Source organism: Meleagris gallopavo, chromosome 26 (genome assembly GCF_905368555.1).
Source record: "Meleagris gallopavo chromosome 26, MGAL_WU_HG_1.1, whole genome shotgun sequence".
Taxonomy (NCBI): domain Eukaryota; kingdom Metazoa; phylum Chordata; class Aves; order Galliformes; family Phasianidae; genus Meleagris; species Meleagris gallopavo.
Genome location: NC_139429.1, coordinates 3,584,678 through 3,608,534, shown reverse-complemented (window position 1 = coordinate 3,608,534; position 23,857 = coordinate 3,584,678). Strand labels below are relative to the sequence as shown.

The 23,857-nt window shown below is 53.1% G+C and overlaps 1 protein-coding gene across 3 annotated transcripts; it reads left to right on the top strand.

Moving 5' to 3' along the window:
* Window positions 1-53: 53 nt before the first annotated feature.
* TECTA (tectorin alpha) lies at window positions 54-23,634 on the top strand. 3 transcript variants are annotated; one of them, XM_019623026.3, is made up of 25 exons: window positions 67-802; window positions 881-1,098; window positions 2,254-2,318; window positions 3,373-3,506; window positions 4,461-4,748; window positions 6,173-6,310; window positions 6,783-6,948; window positions 8,738-9,150; window positions 9,504-10,074; window positions 10,627-11,219; window positions 12,256-12,829; window positions 14,092-14,702; window positions 14,829-15,390; window positions 16,305-16,504; window positions 17,653-18,036; window positions 19,181-19,467; window positions 19,545-19,825; window positions 19,908-20,018; window positions 20,112-20,314; window positions 20,625-20,788; window positions 20,904-21,152; window positions 21,431-21,593; window positions 21,878-21,965; window positions 22,185-22,301; window positions 22,761-23,634. In XM_019623026.3, exons 3-25 carry the CDS (start codon window positions 2,255-2,257, stop codon window positions 22,853-22,855), a joined length of 6,456 nt encoding a protein of 2,151 aa, XP_019478571.2. In that variant the 5' UTR covers window positions 67-802; window positions 881-1,098; window position 2,254; the 3' UTR covers window positions 22,856-23,634. The 3 variants fall into 3 exon arrangements, 2 of the variants coding, with proteins under 2 accessions (XP_085065232.1, XP_019478571.2); XM_085209106.1 differs by having other exon boundaries at window positions 65-802; window positions 22,185-23,634; XR_014879672.1 differs by lacking the exons at window positions 20,625-20,788; window positions 20,904-21,152; window positions 21,431-21,593; ... (1 more) ...; window positions 22,185-22,301; window positions 22,761-23,634 and having other exon boundaries at window positions 54-802; window positions 19,911-20,018; window positions 20,112-20,129.
* The last annotated feature ends 223 nt before the right edge of the window (window positions 23,635-23,857 follow it).

Below are 23,857 nucleotides of genomic sequence, written 5' to 3'. Positions count from 1 at the left end.
TCCCCTGGCAAAAGAAAATAGCTTAGAAGAGAAAGTCTTCCCCAAAGAGGCAGTGAAACCTCATCAAACTTAATCAGTGTAGACTTGCCCTGTAGAACAGGACCAGAATATTAAACTGCAGGAGGAGCAGAGGGAAACATGTTTTCACCAGTTTTCTCTGTCTTACAAACAGGATGAGAAGAGTCAATTGATTTTTTTTTTTTCCTCTGCTGCTAACTCTAGAAATGGGAGGGAGGGGAAGAATCAGGGTGCATGGAGCTGCACTTCCATGGGAATATCAGAGCCTTAAAAGCTCCCTGCCCTCCTGAAGGCAGTGGGAGGGGATCCAGCAAGCTGCCCCATCAGCTGTGCAGCCCTCATGAATCCTGGCTGCGTGGGGATACTGGTGCAAAGGCCCCCAACAGTCCCTTGCTGACATTCCCCCAACCTAACTCTGTTCCTGCACAGCGAGTGGGAATGGGAGCACCAGGACATGGTCTCCAGCAGACACAGAGAAGTGTGTATTGCTGGGTAAGGCTTTCTTCTCCCACCTGTAACAGCAGAAGTAAGTCGAGATGCAGAAACTAGAACAAGTCTTGGATGGAAAAGTAACGCATTGAAGCCTTGGGGCGCTGCCTTTGAAAGGTGCTTTAAGCCTCGCACTGTTAATGCTAATCCTGTAACACTATATAGATGGCTTTTTTTCTGCACTTACACAAAGGAGGAAGGGGCTCGATTCTTTGAGGCTTGTATTTTTTTTTTCCCTTCAGCAAAAAGCAATGCGACTGTGGGCAGCTGACATCACACCCGAACCCAGCGAGGGGTGAGTGCTGGGAGGAAGGGGCTTCTCCCCATCTCTGGGCCCGAATCCGATCTCAGATTAGTGTGCTGTTATCAACAGAGGCACCAGGATTGCAACCCTATACTCCTCCAGCCCCGAACCAGCATTGGAGAAATCGCACTTTCAGTTGGGAGAGCACCAGGACGGGGACACAGCTGCACTCCTCAGCAAGAGTTGGCCAAGAGCACCGGCATGAGCTCTGCACTGACATAGGAGTGCTGTCCTACAAAACTGGGCTACAAGTTCAGACCACGTTGCTCCTGACGTCTACAAAGCAGGTTGGTAATAATGTTTTTCTTACACCTAAAGAAACGCATTTGCGTTTGTTGTTTGTTGCAGTGTGTTAAGTAACGTGTCCTGGATTTTCTGCTCCCAAGCAGTGCTGCTCTTGTGCTTGGGCTGCTGTACTGTTCTCTTCCCCATCGCTGCTAACAAACCACAGCTGCTCTGATTTACAATAGCTACAAAATCCTGTTGTCCTGCTTTCAGTTCTCCAAGATAGGGAATAAAGTAGCACTCTGCTCTGGTGGAACAAATTTTCCTCAACATGGGGTAAGGGGGATTTTGGCCAACGTAGTTGACCACTGGAACGTGGAGGCACATCTGTGCCATTGCTCCTGGCAATGGGAAACAAACAGGAGCGGTGTGGGACAGGTGGTGACACGTCCCCTGCTTGCTGTGCCGTGCATGGCGTGTGTATGTGGGGATAATTAAAGTAACTGGAGCTCTTGGTACGATATAGAAATAAACCTATAGGGAGAGCATACAGAGACCTTTCGTGGCCATTGTGTGCACGCAGTTGAAGTGCATGGGAATGTACAAAGAAGAGACATTCTGGAGGCTGCTGTAGAAGCTCAGGGTGTGCTCAAGGTAGAGGTGCAGTGCGAAGCTGTCTGCGTGCTGCTGCTGCATGGTGTCTTCCTGCAAGCCCTGCTACGTGAGAGAGCCAGAGAGACAGGCGAAGAAATCAAAGCAGGTGTTTTAGTGATATTTTCTATTGGATTAATAATGACTAACAAATTGCATTAGGCACGGAAGGAATTGGAGCTGGCAGAGGAGTTTGCTTTCCTGTTCCTAGCCTTGTCTTTGCTTGTCTCTGTCATTGATTCTTGTTCAGCATGAAGTTGCCCAGCTGTGTAAGTGTTGGTGTCTCCAGTGCAAAGAGCTGAGTGATTGTGGAGCGGATCGGGCAGGAATTGCCTCTGAACAACAGGGTGAAATGGGGCAACACATTGCAGTGCTGCAGCTCCTCCATGCAGTGCCAACACCTGCAGGGCCATTAGCGGTGGGAAGGGCTCAGTAGGGCACTTAACAAAGTAGGCAGTTTGGATCTACTTGATTTGTGAGGGACCCTCTGCAATGCTGGGATGGATCGCTTGTGATGCGCTTTCCTTTGGAAGTGATGCATGTTTGGATTTCTCTCTGCCCTGTAGGATGAACGCGCGATCGTTGCTCAGTGCCTGTGCAGCCCTGCTGGTGGTAACCGTGCGGCACCAAGGTCAGTACTGCACCCCTGTGCCCCAAAACTGCCCCAGAAAACATCCTGTTTCCCTTGGTCAGAGTGTAACAGCAAGCAGTGTTTCCCTGGGTCTGGAAGGATGGGAGCACAGGCGCTAATTGTGCAGTGTGGACAGAGTGCACTGTGGCAGTGAACCTCCTGCCCGCACAAATGGCTCTCGCCTCACTGGGAGCAGTGAAGCAAGGATAGTTCAGGTTAAATGAGGAGCTGCCGTGCTGCTGGGAATATGAAGTTGGCAAAGCTGATAGATACAGCAATCCCAGCAGCTCTGCAGAGCTCTAAGCACATAACCTAAGTGAGCGTGCATAGTGCAAACATCTGAGTGCACACACGGAGGTGACTGTGGTTTTGCCGTGGTACAGAATCGGACCATGAAGAATTCCAAATGGCCAACATGTGCCAAGAAAATGATAAACTGGATGAGTAGCGATCTGGTGTGGGGCTGAACGCAGGATCCCAAGGAACTCAGAGCTTTTTTAGGGTGCCAGCAGGGTTAGGCCAGGTTTCCCCTTGTCTCTGTCCTCCTTGAGGCCAGACTGGGTTGGAAGGGTTCGCTGGTGACACTGTCAGGCAGCCTCAAGCAGGGAGCATCCTTGGGGTTGTTGAATTGAGTATCCCTGGTGCCACTGAGCAATGCACCTTGGGGCTGCTGGGTGGTACATCCTTAGGGCTGCTGAGCACAGCATCCCCAGCTCAGGCAGCACAGAGCCCCATTTCTGTAACCAAGACCTGTGAGCAGGCTGTCTGCAACCAGGGGCCTCTGAGAGGTGCAGGTTAGGACCTGGGAAATAAAAGCATGTTCCAAACTGAGGTAAACAGAGCTGGGATTGTTTGGAAGCATTGTGGCTCCCCTTAGCTCTGCTCGAATGTCACAAGGGCTGTGTGCTGCTTTTCTACATCAAAGAGAGGAGGAGGGGAAAGAAAGCCCATCTAAATCTCTGTTTGCTCAATGAAGGATTTTGCTGAGTGCCCCACCGTGCCCTCCCCAAAACCAGGATGGTTCTCTGTAAGCAATGAACCCCTCTCCTTGCAGTTCACGCCATGGCAAGTCTGTACCCATTTTGGCCAAATGACACAAAAACACCCAAAGTGGATGATGGGAGCTCTCCTGAGATCAAGCTCTCTGTTCCGTTCATCTTCTTTGGAGCCCCATACAGGACGGTTTATGTAAGTGGAGAACAGACTTTCCTTTTATTCTTTTCCTTGCCATTTGGCTGCACGTTAAACGCGCTCTCGCTGTCGTCAAGAATGGGAAGATTTATTAGCACCCACCTGACAAGTTCTTAGATTTCATGAACTGATAGGTTTTATGATTAAGAAAGTCAAAGGTATAGTTAATGGGCTAATGTTCATGGGGAAGGAATATAAAAGGCAATAAATTTTTTTTGTAGGTGATTAAATGGTACAGCAAAGCTCAGGGCTTGACACAAGGAACATTATTCCTGTTCCATGACAAGAAAAGAGAACATACAAAGACCCATAGGAAAAAAAAAAAGGGGTGATTTGGAGCTGTGTGGAGGTACCTAAGTCAAGGGTGGGATGCTGCCGTGCTCAAATGGCAGAGCAGTGACAACTGGCATTGGGAGGGCTCCTGGAGTGGGCTGTCAGGGGTGAGCACTTCTCTGTGTGTCCCTAAATACATCATGGGGTCATGGAATGGCTTGGGTTGGAAGGGACCCTAAAGACCACCTAACTCCAAGCCCTTCTAAAGCCCCACAAGTCTCACTAAGGTTGCACAAAGCCCCATCCAACCTGGCTGCTGGTTGGGGCACACACTGCACATGCTGTGGAATAATAATCCATTGCCCTGCGCAGCTACCCAGCCATACAGCCAGCTCTCAAAGGCTGGGTGCACACAGGGACCAGAGGCAGGTCCCAGCTGAGCTGGGTGCCAGCCTGCATGGCATTCTGATGGGTTCTCCATTGGTCTTTAGGAGCCTGATTGTGCAAACTTCCCAGGGTTTTGTCCTGCTTGGGGCTTTATGAGTCCATTTGGCCAAGAGTTCTCATGAGCTGCCATCGTTACAAACCACCCCCTGCCACAAAACGCTCACCCCACGTTTTGTGATGAGCCAGCAGCTTGCTTAGGCCTCTCTCCAGTGACCCCATCTCCTCGGGCAGGTGAACAACAACGGCGTGATCTCCTTTAACTCACTGGTCAGCCAGTTCACACCTGAAGCCTTCCCTCTGGCTGACGGCCGGGCCTTCGTTGCTCCCTTCTGGGCCGATGTGCACAATGGCATCCGTGGGGAGATCTACTACCGCGAGAGCACCGACCCTGAGCTGCTGGGCAGAGCCTCCAAGGACATCCGCAAGTACTTCAAGGACATGGCATCCTTCTCTGCCAGCTGGGTCTTCGTCGTCACCTGGGAGGAGGTGACGTTCTACGGGGGGAGCAGCACGACACCGGTAAGAGCAACAACTATGGTACGCATGGTGGTGGTTGTGAGAATGGCCATGAAAGCAGGGCTTGACCATAGGGATGGCCATGGCCATGGGGATGGCAATGCGGTGTTTTTCCCAGCTTGAATGGCATTTAAATTGCTGTAAGCTGTGACAGCAGCTGCCAGTATGAGGTCTGTGCCATCCCACAGAAGATTGGGGTACAGGCAGTGTGTGAGGACTCCCTGCCGTCGTTTGGGGAAATGGACTTTTTGTATTTGCTTGCACTCTGCAAGTGCCAGAAGTTGGCTGCTTCTGTCTCGAGAAGTTGGCTTCGATAAGAAGTTCAGCTCTTTTCCATTTGCTAGCGAGGCTCGAGATGTAATGCATATTTTTGTGCCAGTCCTGGCAGCTCTTGCAGGAAAAAAATACACACACACATATATATATTTGCAGACAGGAGGCAATATAGAGGTTTGTGTATTGCCTGAAGAATTACATTTGCAACACAATGCAATTTATTTTGGTACAGAGCAGCATTCCTGCTCGATGGTGGCCAAGGCTCTGCGTTGGCATGCAGAACAGTGCAATGCAACTTAAGCAGGAAATTCATCGCAATGCAGAAAAGCTGCAGAAAACAATTTGGTGAATGTGGCCTCAGGGGCACGGTGGTTGCTCCAGTCTCTTGGTGGCTACGGAGCAAAAGCATGTGGCTTCTGATGGCTTATTTGTACGGCGTGGGTGCCCAATGCGTTTTTGGCCACAAGTGCCAGACTGGGAAGTTTGTGTGGTTGAGATAAACAGTTGCCTTTGAATGGATCCCAGTGGAGGCTGCTGCATGGAGAAAATATGCAGAGTATAGGCACCTTCTATCTGTGTAAGTGTAGATGTGAGGAGCGTGGGTTTATGCTGCCTTGCCAGCCAGCAAAGTGTGTCCTTCTTGCACGGGGCATGATTTTGTCTGAGTGTTTGGGGCTGGAAATGCAGAGTCATTTCAAGTGAAAGGAAGGACAGATCGAGCAGGTAGTGATGGGAAGTGGCAGCCAAGCCAAACACATAACGTACATGGCTGCCTCGGCTGCAACGCACCGTTAATCGCATTGTGGAATATGAATGCTGAAGGGAGCTGGGTAAGATAACATGTCGAGAAATAGAGCTAAAAGAGGGTAATGGAAGAGAACGGGTCATAGCAGCTGGCTGCTGGTCTCATACAAGCTTATTCTCTTGCTGCCATCTATTGGCACGGAATTGGATGGGGAGCAGCACTGTGATTTCCCCAGACTGAAGCACCAGATGGGATGGAGTGGTTGGGGTCACTGTATGTTGGGTCTCATTTGGCTCCTACTGCACCGTGGTGCTCCTGCTGTCCCCCGGGGCGCGGGTAGCACAAGGGTGGGTGCGCAGCGGGAGAAAAGCAGCCTCACCTTGTGCATCTGTTGGTGCTTTTCCAGGTGAACACGTTTCAAGCTGTTCTCATCACCGACGGGGTGTCATCCTTTGCCATATTTAACTACCAGGAGATCAGCTGGACCACAGGCACGGCCAGCGGAGGGGACCCCCTGACTGGGCTCGGTGGGGTGATGGCCCAGGTGAGGTTTTTGCTCCCTCTCCAGCTCTCAGATGGCTGCCCACAGCTTTCCTAATGTACCTGTGCTTCCCTGTGCCTCCTGTTCCTTCAGCATCCCTGGCATTGTAGATGGGCATCCCAGAATTTGGTGCCAGCAGCCATGCCACAGCTACCCCATCTGCCAAAAATGTGCTGCTGAGGTGTGTCTTAAAGGCTACAGGCATCAAACTGTCCCTTCTGGGCTTCAGCCATGCCCAGGAACATATTTTGCATTTATATGTGCATAAATATGTAAGCAGAGATCTGTACTGCTTGTAGTGCCTGTGGAGTTTTCAATTGCATCTAAACTACCTGAAAACAGATTCCTGAAAAGCCCCATTAACATTAAACAGAGCATGCCTGGAAATCATTGCAGGGTACAGGGAGGTGCAGAACTGCAGAGCTGCTTTCCTGCAGCAGGATACCTGACAGAATCTGCTCTCTATCCATTTTAGGCTGGCTTTAATGGTGGAAATATCAGCAACTTCTTCAGCATCCCAGGCTCCAGAACCCCAGACATAGTCAATATAGAGCAAACAACCAACGTGAACATCCCGGGGCGCTGGGCTTTCAAAATAGATGGCAGAGAAATAGATCCAGCCAACGGCTGCAGCCTGAGAGGTAAGGGAGGAATGGTTATGCCTTGTTACACGTTGTGGGATGTTGAAGAGCAAAAGGTCCTGCAGCCTGAGTGCCCCAGGCTGCACGAGTGTGGTTTTGCAAAGGCAGACAAGGTCTGAGTGGGCAGCTCAGAGAAAACATGGGGGCTGATAGGGCACTGAGAGCTCTGTGCCATTTCCAACCACCAACAAACAAAGCTGTCATCAGTGCTGGCTTTGTTGCATCCCTGCAGATTTATCAGCAATGCATTGTTAAAAGCTTCCATTTCTGCTGTCCAGGCCTATGATGTCAAAGGCTGGGCAGTTTGCAGCAGTCAAATGCCACTCAAGCCATCATCTTTCTAATGATGCAGACTAATTTCTGCAGTGCTGATAGGGACAATGGGAAGCACCTGGGGACAGTCCTGTCCTCTTGCCCCTGGGATGGGAAAAGCTGGCAGAATGATCCCATGTTTGTGGATCTTGTGGGTCTTTTCCAACCTTGATGATTCTATGATTCCATGATTCATGTCCTCTCTTTCTGTGGGAAGAATCAGAAGTTTCTGAGCAGGATAAATTCCATCACCCTGCACCAATTACAGTGTCTGCATGTGCATCAGTTCTGCTGTGGAGATATAGAGGGATGAAATGCACAGAGAGACAGAACAAGGACTGTGGTGTGGAGAGATTAAGGCATTGCCATTGGGCAAATAAAACTTATCAGGAACATGTACTGTGCTCCAGGAGTCTGCACAACAAGCAGGTTGTCACCTGCTGCTAAATGCTGTCACACCGTGCTGGGACATTTGGCTTCTTCACAGGCAGCCTTTAGAATTGTACTAAAGGAGACCTGCACACCCCAAAGGCTCTTCCAGCCCAAGAAGGGGTTAGATTCCCACCACCCTAACAGCTTCCAGCTGCCACCGCAAGAAGAAAGACCAGGTTTCACAATGGGGCCAAAGTCAGCCTCTGCTTCCAGCCTCTAGGGCAGTGTGCACATCCCACCAGAAGGTCTGTGTGTCCCAGCAGCTGCTTGCTTGCTCTCACAAGAGGAGATGAACCATGAGATGCTGGAGATGATGAGGCTTGCCATGCATAACAGAGCTCATTTGGCAAAACTCCATACACCAGGACAGCTGATGCAGGAGCTGTTGAGCCTAAGAAGAGCTGTTGTTTGTTGCAAGAAGTTGGGAAATAGCTTTTTTTTTTTTTTTTTTTGGAGGCACGGAAGAGCACAAAAAGTTTAGGAGAGGTAAAGCAGGCAGCTCACACATCCGCCTGAAAGAGAGGTGTGAAAGTCGACCATATGGAGGAGAGGGAATCTCTCAAGGCGTCTGCCACCCTTCGCCTGTCTTCTCCTGCTGCTCACGTCTCTCACAGGGAAACCTGCCTCCCTTACAGAGCCTCCGTGTGACAGCGGGCTGAGCATCCCCTCCTTGGTTCCCATCATAACCTATGCATGGATAGGAAGTTACTCATCAGCAGATCTTTGATTCCCTAGGTACCGTGAGTTCTTTTGGATTGGAAATGAATTGTCTCTAAACCTCTGATGACAGAGGCACTCTTTGATGGGCAAAGCCACCTGAAGGGAGTTATTACAGGAAAAAGGGCAAAGCTAACAAGCACAGTGGCACACAAGCACAGTGCTGGTGTTGAAGTGCTCTCCCCAGAGCAGCTGCAGAGCCCCCAGCTCTCTCTGCAGGTCACAGAAGCAAACCCAAGGACTTGTGTGACTGACTGAGTGACATTGTGCCTCTAGCTGTGGGTGAAGTTCCGATGTAAGTGTTTTATTTCTTTTCCATGCTTTTTAGGACAGTTTCTCCATCAAGGCGAGATCTTCTGGGAGAACTCAAACTGCAGCACCAAGTGCCGCTGCCTGGATTTCAACAATGAGATCTTCTGCCAGGAGATGGCTTGTGGCCCATTCGAAGCATGCGAGCCGAAGATCAAGTTCTTCCAGTGCGTGCCTGTGGAGAGCAGCACCTGCGTGGTGTTCGGAGATCCGCACTACCACACCTTCGATGGCTTCCTCTTTCACTTCCAGGGTTCCTGCTCCTACCTCCTCGCCAGGCAGTGCTGGCCAGGCTCCCAGCTGCCCTACTTCAACGTGGAGGCCAAGAATGAGAACCGAGGCGGCTCCTCCGTCTCCTGGCTGAGGGACATTTTTGTGGAGGTCTACTCGCATAAGATTGTCCTCCCGAAGGGCAGCTTTGGGAAAGCCAAGGTAAGAGCTACACTGAACAGCGGGAACTTGCCAGGTCTGGTCCTGATGGCGAGACCACGATAGTAGTCTTGTGTATTCCTTGGGAAGGGTGGAAGGCATGACAGCAAAGCCATGGGTCAACCGAGGCCTGAGGCTTACGGATGCCTGGCCAGCCTTCTCCTAGAAGCGTAGAATCATTAAGGTTGGAAAGACAGCTAAGACCATCTTAGTCCAGCCATCAACCCATCCTGTGACCACTTTAGATCATGTCACCCATCTATAAACATAAGGCCCTGCAGTGGGGTCCTATACCCCTCACGTGAAGCCTCAGCTGTTTTCCACAGTGGCTCAGTCCTCTGCTCATGTTCCCACAGGTGGATGACTTGGTGGTGTCCTTACCCATCTCCCTGGAGTTGGGCGCAATCAAAGTCTACCAAAGCGGCTTGTCCACAGCCCTGGAGACTGATTTTGGCCTGCTGGTGACTTACGATGGCCAGCACTATGCCTCCATCTCCGTTCCTGGCACGTACATCAATGGCACGTGCGGTCTGTGCGGGAATTACAACAAAGACCCTGAGGACGATGCGCTGCGCTCGGATGGCAGGTTGGCCTCCTCCGTGCCAGAACTGGGCGAGAGCTGGCGAGTTCCACACCCTGAGAGGAAGTGCTCACCTGGCTGCGTGGAGAACTGCAGCGTCTGCGATGCCTCCACCGAATCCCTCTATTTCTCCTCTGAATATTGCGGCTTCCTCAACAAGAGTGGCGGGCCGCTGTGGGAGTGCGGCTCCGTCGTGGACCCCACTGCCTTCGTACACAGCTGTGTCTATGATCTGTGCAGTGCCCGGGAGAACGGCACCGGGCTGTGCCAAGCCATCCAGGCGTACGCCGCGGTGTGCCAAGGCCTGGGCATCCCGGTGGGAGAATGGCGTGCCCAGATGGGATGCGGTAAGTGTGGGTGTGCTGGTGCTGGGGGCAAGTTGTGGAGTCTGCCTGAGATCCTGGTGTGAGAGGGAGCTGGGATGGGGAACCACATAAATGGGAGAAACAGAAGAGATGAGGGAAATGAAAGGAATGATGTTGCCTGAGGCAGAGGGGGTCTGGTGAAAGCCACTTCTCTGCAATGTGAGAGTTTCATGATAGCCTATGGGTGGCAAGAGTCAGGCAAGAGGGGGGAGCTCAGCAATGCCGTGTGAGCAGTGGGCTGCTGTGCTGACAGCCTGCACCCGAGTTGGGGCTGGCTAGCAGTATGCTGGTCAGTGCACCCTCCTTGCTTTTGGTAGCAAATAGTTGCAGGAGGCTCAGTGGTGAAGGGGCTGCTTCAGAGGAGTTTTTGCTTGCATTAAGAGAATGGCCAGCAAGGCGTGGGTGAGAAATGGAAGATCCAAGTCTACTGTAAAGTGGGAATGCTAGGTCATTTTACATTAGGTTGAGGTCCCTAGCTCAGAACCACATGATAACACAGTCATCCTGTTGTTTGTGTCCCCTTGGTACCTGCAGAGGCAGCTGTGCAGTGCCCGGAGCACAGCCACTACTCAGTGTGTGCCAGTGGCTGCCCTGCCACCTGCTCAGACCTGACAGCCCCACTGCGCTGCACTGCACCCTGCACCGAGGGCTGTGAGTGCGACGATGGCCACGTGCTGAGCGCCGACCGCTGCGTCCCTGTGCAGAAGTGTGGCTGTGACGTGGATGGACGGTACTACCCCATCGGAGAGGTGTTCTGGGCAACAGCAAACTGCACAGCAGAGTGCCAGTGTGAGGACGGCGGGGAGGCCAAGTGCTTCAACACCAGCTGCCCCGAAGGAGAGGTCTGCACCATTGAGGATGGCTACCGGGGCTGCTACCCAAAGCGGGAGGGCCTGTGTTCAGTGGGACAGAACCAGGTGCTGCAGACATTTGATGGCGTCACCTTCCCCTACCCGCTGGAGCACTCTTACACGCTGCTCAAAACCTGCGTGGAGAAGCCTGACTTCATCGAGGTGGACGTCAGCCAGAAGAAGCCGGGATACGCTCCCAATGGACTGCGTGTCGTGCGGATCCAGGTGGTCGGCCAGGAGGTGAAGGTCGGAGGAGCCAGCCTGTCGGAGGTCAAGGTAAGGCCGTCACCAAGGTGGGAGGCATTGGCTTGTGCCATGCCACAGTGTCCCCGTGGAGAAGAGCTTATGGGTGTATGGCTCTGGACTGTTCCTTGAGATCAGAGCCATCACAAGTGTCAAAGTCTACTCATCTCTTATATCCAAGGCAAGAGGTAAAAGGACTGGGATTGCATTCACCCATGGTCCCTATCCCATAGACTTCACAGCAGCTGCCAGCACTGGTGAGAAGACCACGGGTGCTGACCAAGACTCTGTTCTCACAACCCAGCTCATGCCAACCCTCCACACCAAAGAGCTAGGGGAAAGCAGAGGATATCTTATTGTATCTTGAAAGCACTTGTATTTTGATTGAGGTCAAAATACAAGTGGCTATAGTCAGCAAAATAGCTGTGGAAAAGAAGGAATACCCCAACATTGAAGGTCTCCGTGCTTTCTGAATCCTAGCCATACCCATTTTTACTCTGTTTTGCAGCTGAGGTTTTGCTCTTTGTCCTGTCAAGCCATGACAGCCACAGTAGAGCAGGCAGAATGCCCTGCTGTCACAAAACATTAACTGGAACCATTGCTAAAATTCCCAGCTATTTTCTATTTGCCAAGCGTTTATTAGCAGTGAGCAGTGGTACAGGATGCAGGAAGGATGCAGTCAGGTGAGGCAACCCTAAGCTCAAGGCTTGAGTGGGAGCAGATGGAGCAGTTGCCATCAAGGTAGAGGAGGAAGGCAATACCATGGTGTCTGTACCATAGGATTTAACGTAGGGTTGCATATGTCCATCCTGCCTTGTAGCACTGCTATTTCCATTGGCTTGCCAAGCCAAATCAGGAGGCTTTTTGAATGCTGCTGTGTTCTCCTCTAGCTTACTCTTGGTTGAATTTGCTCTGTCTTTGAATGAAATGCAAGGAAATGACTGCATCCGCCCATGTGAAGGAGATTCCCAGCCTTCAAAGGTGGAGACCAGGTTTAGCCTTCCTGTCGTGGTGCAGACGGGACCATCTTGCAGAGTCACGTTGCCCTTACCGATGCCTTCCCTTGCAGGTGAATGGCTATGATGTGGACTTGCCATATTTCCACCCTTCTGGCCACCTGGAGATCTACCGCACTGACAACGGCACTGTGACGGAGTCAGAGGGGCTCCTGAGCATTGGCTACTACGATTCAGGCCTTCTGGAGATCCACCTCTCCACCGCCTACTTCAACTGCACTGGGGGTCTTTGTGGCTTCTTCAATGGCAACGCCAGTGATGAGTTTTGCACGCCCAAGGGCAAGTGCACGGACAACCTGGAGCTCTTCCTGGAGAGCTGGACAACGTTCGATGAGATCTGCAACGGGGAGTGCGGGGACCTCCTCAAGGCATGCAACAATGACTCGGAGCTGCTCAAGACTTACCGGAGCCGCTCCAACTGCGGCATCATCAATGACCCCACCAACAGCTCCTTCCTGGAGTGCCACAGCGTGGTCAACGTCTCGGCCTACTACAGAACGTGCCTCTTCCGCTTGTGCCAGAGCGGAGGCAACCAGTCAGAGCTGTGCGATGCAGTGGCACGCTATGCCAGTGCCTGCAAGAACGCCGAGGTGGACGTCGGCCAGTGGAGGAGCCACAGCTTTTGCCGTGAGTCTACAAAAGCTTTTGAGTATCTGGGGCGCTAAGAAGGAGATGTAGCCCCGTCTGCTTTGGGATGGGTGTTTTTCTTGGAGCTGATGGGTGTTCAGAGGTCGGTCCCCATTTTTTATGGGACCTTGCCCTGTGCCTTGTCGCTGGTGCGTACCTTGTAATGATGTTCCTATGAAACAAAACTGGGAAACCATTTAGAAGAGGCACCCCAACCTTATTGGTTGCTTGGGAGCAAAACAGCACCACAGAATGTACAGCATTTATAGAAGCCTGAAATCACAGTAGTGGGTGGGCAGACTTGCATAAACCGCAGCTATTTTCTTGCTCTCTTGGCTACCACAGAGGTTGGTGTCATCAAAAGAGCTACATCCAACAGAGCCATCCTCCGCAATGGAGGCTGAGGCATACAGAGCATCTCCTCAGTAGCACCAAAGGGAGAGAGGCTGCATTCTGCTCGCATACCAAAAGTCTCTCAGTTGTTTCACTTGCGAGGCAGCATTTGCAAAGCCTGTACCATACCACGGTCAGGAGCTCACTCATATCAGGAAGGGCAAGCCAGCAGGTGACCGGTGCATAGTGGGACCACAACATGCCCGAAAGACGAGGATACTCCATCTCACCTATCAATGGTAGTTTCTAAGTGACACCTTTGCCCACAGAGACAGATTTCCCCATTAAGCGGTTTTGTGATGGTGTTTCAGGAGACACAAGGAGGTGTACGATGCGGTGCAGGAGCGTTCCAGGGCTGCAGATGGTGGCTGACAGTACTGTAAGCCATCACCAGAGGATAATTTGAATACAGCCTGTTTTTAGCTGTGGCTGTAAAGTTACCGTTAATAGGAAAACATTCATAATTCAGCAGCGAATGCGAAAAATCTCCAGCATGGCTGTACAGAGTAGGCAGCCCACTTCTCTGCTGTGCAAGTTGTAGAGAGGCATCCCTTTGGGAGTGGGGCGTCCATTTTTAAGTGGGGTGTCCATTTGGAAGAGGGAAGCAGGACGTCCTCTTTGGGTTGGCAGGAGGAGGCATCACTTGGCATGGAACTGCAATGTGAGGAGGGAGGTGGCAGAGAGGAGTAGGAGTAACCAAAGGAGTGGGAATACCCAGTGGCAGGCAGGCTGCTGGGACTAGTTCTCTATTTGTACCGAGTGAGTCAGTATTCACCTCATGTCCACCTTCTGTCTGTAATCCACCTCGGTGCTCCTTGCACCATGGCTGCGGGAGCTGCTAACTCACACACTTAATTTGATGCCCCCAGCCCTGGCATGCCCAGAGAACAGCCATTTTGAGGAGTGCATGAGCTGCGTGGAGACCTGTGAGACTCTAGCCACGGGCCCTGTCTGCATGGACACCTGCACAGAGGGCTGCCAGTGCGACGAGGGCTTTGCCCTGCGTGGTTCCCGCTGCGTGCCCCGCGGTGAGTGCGGCTGCAACTTTGAGGGCCGCCAGCTGGCCACCAACCAGACCTTCTGGATGGACATCTCCTGCCACTTCCTTTGCTACTGCAATGGCTCAGACAACAGTGTGTACTGCGAGAACATCTCCTGCAAGGACGACGAGTACTGCCTAGAAGAGAATGGCCTCTACTACTGCCATGTCCGCACCGATGCCTCTTGCATCGTCTCTGGTTATGGGCACTACCTGACATTTGATGGCTTCTCGTTCGACTTCCAGAGCAGCTGTGCCTTGGTGCTGTGCACCACCATCTCACGGCCGCGTGCAGAACGGTCAGACACCTTCCCCACGTTCACTGTCACGGCTAAGAACGAGGATCGTGACACTTCCCTGGCCCTTTGGGTGAAGCAAGTGGAGGTGGAGGTCTTCAACTACAACATTGTCATCCACCGTGCCTACAAGTACACGGTGATGGTGAGTGGGGCCGTGAAGGTCGGGTGGTGCTGAGGGGTGATCCCTTCCCACCCCAGCTGCGGCTCCTGGAGCTCCAGGTGGTTTCCCTAGGCACAGAGTCTTGCTGTCTCATTTCCTTCCCCACAGATCAACAATGAACGGCTCTACCTACCCCTGAAGCTGGGCCAGGGCAAAGTGAACATCTTCGCCTTTGGTTTCCACATTGTGGTGGAGACCGACTTTGGGCTGAAGGTGGTGTACGACTGGAAGACCTTCCTCTCCGTCACCATCCCACGCAGCTTCCAGAACCTGACCTACGGCCTCTGCGGCCGCTATAACGGCAACCCCGACGATGACCTGGTGGCTGCGGGTGGCATGCCTGCCTTTGGCATCACTGACTTCGTGCAGAGCTGGGCCAAGCGGGACACCTTCTGTCGGGTGGGCTGTGGTGACCGCTGCCCAGCCTGTGGCAAAGTGGAAGGCTTCTGGAAACCCCAGCAGCTCTGCAGCCTCATTCCTAGCCAAAGCGGTGTCTTTGCCAAGTGCCACAGCAAAATCAACCCCAGCTATTTTTACAAGAACTGCCTCTTTGACACATGTGTTGACGGGGGAGCCATGCAGACAGCCTGCGGCTGGCTGCAAAACTATGCCAGCACATGCCAGACACAGGGCATCGCCATCATCGGCTGGAGGAACTTCACCTCGTGCTGTAAGTGCTGCCCTGCCAACGAGCTCTTATTTAGCCCTTTGGCCAGCTCTGAGTCCTCAGTTTGATCACTAATATAGAGAGGTGGTCAATTGGAAGCCCCTAGACCATGGAAGTGTCAATGTCATGGCAGTGGCACCATGTCAGAGTTGACCTGGGGCATGCCAGAGCTATAGCGGTACCGGCACATGCAGCTGAATTTACTCCCCAGGAGTTTTAGTTGTGAGCTTTGCAGCCAGCAGTGTTTCCTCTAATGAAGTTGCTTGCTATTGTCAATAAGATTACACTGCAGTGTTCAATTAGGCTCCCGAGGATGGGAGTCATGAGTCTCCCCGGCAGCCGCTCTATCTGGCAAATCAGCTGGGAAGTAATTGCTATCAGTAACAAGACCAAAAATTAAATTTATGTCATTCTTCCTCATAACGAACCACCTCACAGCTCTGGAGGAATCGTTTCAGCAGCGCAGGGGCAGCATGGCCACATGCCTACATCCCATGTCCCCGTCCCACATAGTTCCTGGTGAGCTGGTGGCACCTTTGGGTGTGCAGTGGCCAAGCAATGGAGGTGAGCTGTCAGTGACACATACACTGAAACGTGTCCCCATGCTGTCTGGGAGTCCATAGGATCACCAGGAGCACCCCTGTCACCCAGCACAAGGGTCAGCAGGAGTGACCAGTAGCAGGGCAGCAGACAGCAACAAGGGTTTGTGCACTGCATGCATCAAGACACAGTCTTTGTGTGCCAGCAGTAGGACTCTAATCCCAGTGTGACCCTCCCAGCTCACAATAATCTATGATGATTCCCTGTGAGATTATGGCTGGCAGCGATCAGGCTGTAAAAGGAAGGAGCAGGTAGGAGAAGTCCTTAATCTGCAGGGAATTAATCCACCTCCCTCGTGTTCTCCCCTCCCGTTGCAGCTGTCAGCTGTCCTCCTAACAGCCACTATGAGAGCTGTGTGTCCCTATGCCAGCCCCGCTGTGCTGCCATCCGCCTGAAGAGCGACTGCGGCCACTACTGCGTGGAGGGCTGCCAGTGTGACCCCGGCTACGTGCTGAATGGCAAGAGCTGCATCCTGCCCCAGAACTGCGGCTGCTACTCTGATGGCAAATACTACGAGGTACGCTGGGAGCATTCTTCCCTCGGTGCCCTCACTGTAACCCTTTGTGATAATCCTTGAAGGTGGGATGCGCGATCCAGGGAGGTGTTGTAGGGTGTCACGTTGTGCCTGGTCACCATGGTATGAGGTGATGGATCTAGGGATCTAAGTAGAGCTCGCATGGGAAACACTGACCTCCCAACACAGGGCTCTGTGTGACTCGAGATGAGCCAAAAACAAGGGCAGGATATGACAGGGTGCCAGCAGGCCTAGGGGGATAGAGGAGAGCAAAGTCATTTCTGGCACATCACACTTCCTTCATCGTGTGGTTGTTGAGTGAGGATGGTTTGGGAGAGGGTGCTGGGATGCTGGGACAGGAGATTGGCGAGCAGGGATGTTCAGCACTTGCAGCCATGTTGTTGTGCATGCACTGAGCATAGTGCTGCTTATGAAATCTACTTATTTGTAACCATGTGATGTTCGTTGGGATTTTGATCTATCAGTGTGATGTACCACACCACAGTACAGCAGTCTTAATGCATCGTGGGATCCCAAAGGACAAGGCAGTGCAGAGGCAGGATTACTGTTATGGTGCAGGATACTGTTATAGTGCTGTTTTGAGGAAGGAGTGGCTCGAAGACAACTAGGTGCCATTGCTATCCTCCACATTTCCTTTGTCAGATGTTCATGTTCCTGTTCTATGTTGGATTGGAAGCAGGTAGGCATGATATCTGCACCAGTCTGGCCATGTCGGGAAGACAATACTTTCTCGGTATTATTTTGATGAAGGGCTTTACAGAACCAGTGGGTTGCATGATGCACATTTACAGCAAGATTCCCCTCTGGTCCTCAGTGCATCGAGATTAGTGCAGTCCTTACCTGTAGCTGCAGTCACTTGCTTCGTTTTGTGCTGAGATGCTTGGGCACATCCACTTTGCTCGCCCTCTTTGGACTCGTGCTGGAGGACTCACTCTAGGGGTTTATCAGTTGCTTGCAAGTTTGGTTCTGTTCCAGAGAGGCACTCGGCATGTACTTTATGCTCTCTGCTCAGCCATCATCACCCGATTTCCCTTTTTACATGGAGAAAGGGAGTAAATCCATGCAGAATGTCCACAGAGGACCTTGCAGAGGTTCCCACCCCCCTGATCCACCACCCCTTGCTCTCGCAGCCCAAGCAGCTCTTCTGGAACGGGGACTGCACACGGCGGTGCCGCTGCTTCCGGCGCAACCTGATCCAATGCGACCCGCGGCACTGCAAGTCGGACGAGGAGTGCGCCTCACGCAACGGCGTGCGCGGCTGCTTCAGCACACGCAGCTCCTTCTGCCTGGCGGCGGGCGGCGGAGTCTTCCGCACCTTCGACGGCGCCTTCCTCCGCTTCCCCGCCAACTGCGCCTTCGTGCTGTCCACCATCTGCCAGAAGCTGCCCGACTTCTCCTTCCAGCTCATCATCAATTTCGATAAGTGGTCCTCGCCCAACCTCACCGTCATCTCCCCCGTGTACTTCTACATCAACGAGGAGCAGATCCTCATCAGTGACAGGAGTACTGTCAAGGTGAGGTCTTGCTGAGGTCAGGGACCATCTCCTGAGCAGAAGCGGTGTGACATTGCTGGTCATGGCAGTAGAAGCAGCTTCATGTGAGACAAGCAGCCACTCTCTGCTGTGCTGGGCAGAGGGACATTGGCCAGTTTGAGACGAATGTTGGTGGTCTGATGGAGGGGGGTGAGCCAGCGCCCATCATTGTGCCCATCATCTCGTGCAACCCCTTGGTGAGAGGGGGACGCAGATCCAAGAGAATAATCATTCAAGTGTAGTATAATCCTGCAGAAATCAACATGTAGGCTGCCATACTAATTAAGAAAATTTGGAGGACACAGGCACCTAAATAGAAGGGGACTGCTCTTGAATCTAGATATTTCTTAGGCATCAATATGTAATGGACTCTGATTTTTTACATAGCTGGAATGCTTCTTATGGTAGTACACCATCAGCAGAAGTTGTAGAGAAGGCTTAGTTCTTATATAGAAATGTTCAGTAGTTTTAAACTGAAAGAGTGTAGATTTAGACTAGATATTGGAAAGAAATTCTTTACTGTGAGGTTGGTGAGAAACTGGAACAGGTTGCCCAGTGAGGCTGTGAATGCCCTCTCCCTGGAAGCATTCAAGGCCAGGCTGGATGGGGCTGTGAGCAGCCTGGTCTAGAGGGAGGTGTCCCTGCCTATAGCAGGGGGTTGGAACTGGATGATCTTTAAGGTTCCTTCCAACCCTAACCATTTTATGATTCTATGATCTACTGGATCTTGCTGTTGTGCATTCATCACCTCTGTATCTATTTAAAGTTATCCTTGCTTGATTTTATCACAGAATCTTGAGGTGGAAACAGAGGAGGATGCGGAATATGCATAGGGGCATTCTGATTTTGGGGTAGAGACACATCACATGTGGCCTGTCTTAGCAGGAGAGGACTTGTGAGCTAGAGCCCATGCATGTTTGTATGGCCTTATGCTGGCACATAAGGGAGGCAAGGACTTCAGAGTGATTCACTGGAGTTTAAGAAAGGCAGCTGTTGATGCAGAGTTCTTGTGTTTGCATGCTTGGGGTACTGGAAAACATTTGTGGAGACTGCAGGGGGACGGTGCTCCTGCCCAGTGGTGGGGAGGATGAAGGGATGTCATCCTTGCGTCTCCCCCCTGCGCCAGGTGAATGGCAGCCTCGTGAGCATCCCCTTCGTCACGGGACTCTCCACCAAGATCTACAACCAGGAGGGCTTCCTGGTGATCGACTCCGGCCCCGACATCCAGATCCGCTACAACGGCTTCAACGTCATCAAGATCACCATCGGAGACCGGCTGCAGAACAAGGTGTGCGGGCTGTGCGGCAACTTCAACGGTGACCCGACGGATGACTATGCGACGCTGCGGGGCAAGCCGGTGGTCAGCAGCGTGGTGCTGGCACAGAGCTGGAAAACCAACGGCATGCAGAAGAGGTGAGGTGGATGTGGTGGGAGGGCACGGGGCTGGGCAGTTGGGGACCCCCCCCTCACAACGTGTCCGGTGCCCGCAGCTGCAACGAGCTGCAGTACTCCCAGTACGCCGCGTCCTGCGACAACGTCCAGATCCAGAAGCTGCAGAGCGACAGCTACTGCCTGAAGCTGACAGACATGAAGGGCTTCTTCCAGCCCTGCTACGGCCTCTTGGACCCTCTGCCCTTCTACGAGTCCTGCTTCTTGGATGGCTGCTACAACCGCAAGCAGGTGCAGCTGTGCGGCTCGCTGGCCGCCTATGGTGAAGCGTGCCGTACTTTCGGCATCCTGGGCACCGAGTGGATTGAGAAGGAGAATTGCTGTAAGCAAGATGGGCTCCTGTGGGTGCTCAGGGTGCACTGGGCCCAGAGCACAAGGGTAAAGGTGCGTCTCGCGCTGTTTAGCAGGAGTGGTGGAGGACCCCTGTGCTGGCGCCGACTGCCCCAACCGGACCTGCGAGCTGGATGATGGCGGGGAGCTGTGTGGCTGCATTGAGCCCCCACCCTATGGCAACAGTGAGCCCAGGGCTGGGAGGGATGACTGGGATGGGGATCTGGGCCCGGGGTGTCCTTTCAGTTGGTTCCATGAGCCTTCTCCTTCTCTCCTAGCCACCCATGACATCATTGATGCAGAGGTGACGTGCAAAGCCGCACAAATGGAGGTGTCCATCTCCAAGTGCAAGCTGTTCCAGCTGGGCTTCGAGCGCGAGGGCGTACGGGTCAATGACCGCCACTGTCCTGGCATAGAGGGCGAGGACTTCATCTCCTTCCAGATCAACAACACCAAGGGCAATTGCGGCAACCTGGTGCAGGTGGGACAGGGTGATGGGCTAATGGGCCCAGGGGTGGATGCTGCAGGCATTGGGTATTGTCTCATCTGGGAGCAATGGGGCAGGAAGGCAGCAAGGGCACAGCGTGCTGTAGGGTGGCTCCTCAATGATGAAAGGGACCTAAGAGGTGGTCAGCGCTTGGGATGCATCTTGCCTTGAGCCTCGGTCATATTTGGGTAGAAGAAATGGTATTTTCAGAGTTACACCATATGTTTTGGGTCTGAGGCATCTGCCACAAGTGGGAGATCAGAGATGGTCACTTGAGAGGGATGCCCCGTTCTGCCTTCTGCAGTCCAACAGCACTCACATCGTATACAAGAACACGGTGTGGATTGAAAGCGCGAACAACACAGGCAACATCATCACCCGGGACCGGACCATCAACGTGGAGTTTTCCTGTGCCTATGAGCTGGACATCAAGATCTCTCTGGACTCGGTTGTGCGGCCAATGCTCAGGTCAGAGCAGAGCAAGTAGTTCATGTGTGGTGCATGGACAGCAAGGTTACACTATGCAAACAACAGCCAATGTGAGGTCCAAGACTTTTTTTTTTTCTTTTTTTCTTTTTATTAGTGTGATCAACCTGACAGTGCCAACGCAGGAAGGAAGCTTCACAACCAAGATGGCCCTGTACAAGAACTCCTCCTACAAGCACCCATACCGGCAGGGGGAAGTGGTGCTGACCACGCGGGACGTGCTCTACGTGGGGGTCTTTGTGGTGGGGGCTGACTCCAACCACCTGATCCTGATGCTGAACAAGTGCTATGCAACGCCCTCACGGGACAGCAATGACAAACTGCGCTACTTCATCATTGAGGGAGGGTGAGTGACCACAGGTGCCTTGGTTTGGTTATCTATGGAAAGCATAGCTCCACAGGAGCTACTATGAAAACACCTACATCTATCCTAGCCAAAACTGGAATGTCATAGGGGTGCAGAAACATGGGTCCTATGATGCTCATATAGGCATAGTGGCATCAAGGAGAATAGCTGAAAGATTTGGTCAAGGCGGGGTCTCATAGGGACAGAAGCAAGCAGTGTTGCTTGAAGGAGGGTCCCAGTCAGAGAGGCACCGTGGCCAGCTTTTTTCCTGCTCACAGATGCCAAAACTTGAAGGACAACACCATTGGCATAGAGGAGAACGGTGTGTCCCTGACCTGTCGCTTCCATGTCACTGTCTTCAAGTTCATTGGGGACTACGACGAAGTCCACCTGCACTGTGCTGTTTCACTGTGTGACTCGGAGAAGTACTCCTGCAAAATAGTAAGTGAGGCTAAGGCTGAGGGTCGCTGGGGTTGGGGGTTTTCTGAGGCAGAGGTGGAACATGTTGTGCATGGCTCATGTATTCAAGGGGCAGCCAGAGAGGCAGCCTTGAGGAAGAGATGGGGAGGATTGAACATCCCTCTGGCTGCAGGGAGGAGAGCTCTGCTGTGGGAAGACCCCAGTTGTGTTGGGGGGGGGGTCTCTTGGGGGGTCTGGGTTGGAGGTGTGTGGAGAGGGCTTGGTCGGTGGCCAAGAGTAATAAATGTGCTGACATCTCCATGCAGAACTGCCCCCAGCACCGGAGGTCAGCCAATGCCTTTACCCACGAGGCCCACGAGCAGATCCTGTCAGTGGGGCCCATTCGGAGGAAACGTAAGTGTGTGTGGCCCTGAGGACAGGCATGAGGGGTCTTCTACCTTATGTGATGATCCCCTTGGTGCAAGGAAAGATGGCCAGGACATGGGAGTGAGCAGTGGAAGGGGATGGGAGAGTTCCAGTAGGACTCATCACTGGAGGGAGTTGGGGTCCTGGTGGACAACTGAGGGCTGCTCAGGATCCAGCAGCCTCTCTCACTATCTGTCATGCACAAAGGATCAGACTGGTGTGAGGACAACGGTGGCTGTGAGCAGATCTGCACGAGTCAAGCGGATGGACCCCTGTGCAGCTGCGTGACAGGGACACTGCAAGGGGACGGCAAGAGCTGCAGGGGTAAGCACTGGGGCTTGGCCCAGTCATTGTGTGAGGTAGGCATGGACATCTATGCAACAGAGGGGCTGCTGGCATCCAGAGATGGAGGGAGTGCAGCCTTTTTTAGATCAGGACAGAGATGAGGCTTGGATAATGCATGCTTTGGGTTAGCTGGAGTGGGATGGAGGCATTTAGCTGTGTGGACATGGAGTGCTGCAAATCTGGTGATGCTTTACCATGAAGGGCTTGTCAGACAGTCAGTCAACAGTGGGGCTTTGCGGGTTTGGCAGCACACATCAGTGTCTGCAGAGGAGCAGGGCTGTATGGAGGAACAAGGCAGACTGGGCAGCGGTTTGTTGATGGGCTTCCCAGCTGAGAGGTGATCAGCTCAGGGGGTCTGGGGAAGGGGTTGCCTGCAGGTCCCACCTAACTTGCAAGTGTCTGTTGCACCCATACGCGTAATCTTTTTTCATTTTGCAGCCTCCAGCTCTTCAGCAGACAGCCGAGCCCAAACAAGCCTTCTGGTGGTGGCACAGCTGTGGCTGTGGGCGGTTCTGCAGGACCCAACCTCATAGGGGTGGCTCTGCTGCCCAGCCATGTACTGTTCTCGTGTCAGCCCGAGTCTCTGTAGGGTAGCAGCCAGCACCCCCAGCGACAAACCCACCGCCGAGCCGGCCCCTCGGCTATAGCAGCGATTGGGATCGACCTGGAGTGAGGAGGGATGATCACTGGAAGCACAGAAGGCACCTTGACCTCAACAGCAGCGGAGATGAGGAAACTCACAGGGCTTACAGCTTTTCCCCAGGTTCTGTCCTGTAGCATTTTGCCCAGGTGGGCAGCACCTCTGTTAGCAGAGCAGGATGGGCTGAGCCTCGTCCACATGTAACATCCGTACTCTCAGAGGGGCCCCCAGTGGGGGAGGGGCCTTTCCGAGGGCCTGGGACAACGGCAATCTCTCAGAACGGTCGGCATCATCAGAGCGCTGGGATGCAGCCAGAGGTAGGTGGCACCGCGCACGGAGGAGCGCGCTCGGCTCGGAGGACGTTGGCACTGCATGGGAACTCATCATCCGCCAGATCTTCATCCAAGGGAGCGGTGGGGGTGCGGGGCAGAGGGCTGAGCGTGTGCCCGGGGGGGGACGGAGAGCATAGGCAATGCTTTTGGTAAGAGAAGCGTGCTCTGAGGTGTAGGAAGAGGAGAGAAGAAGGGGCACGACGTCCTTTGAGGGGCGAGTGAAGGGTGGGAGGACGCACAACGGGGCTGGTGCCGGGGTCGTTTCTGTGGGTGACTGGTCTGGTGTTGGTAAATTGTGACACGGCTGCGTGGGAATAAAAAGTGTTGTACTCCTTCGTAAGCAGCGTCGTCCTGCGTGCTGGAACAGAGCGGGGAGAGAGGCCGGGAGGCACCGATGTTTAGTGGGAAGCGGTGGGAATCACAGCTGCACTGAGCAGCAGAGAAGCTCTGCGCGGACGCGGGAGGCGATCGAAGCCCCCGCCCGCCCCACGGCACCACTTGGTACCACCCGGTACCACCGCCGCGACCCCGCGCGGATCCCCGCCCACTCGCCGAGCCCGGGC

Coding starts and splice junctions, on each gene's coding strand:
- TECTA (XM_085209106.1), top strand. CDS start 2,255: ATGAACGCGCGATCGTTGCTCAGTGCCTGTGCAGCCCTGCTGGTGGTA. Junction 20,315..20,624: donor ATTGCGGCAACCTGGTGCAG/GTGGGACAGGGT, acceptor TGCCTTCTGCAG/TCCAACAGCACTCACATCGT. Junction 21,153..21,430: donor TACTTCATCATTGAGGGAGG/GTGAGTGACCAC, acceptor TCCTGCTCACAG/ATGCCAAAACTTGAAGGACA.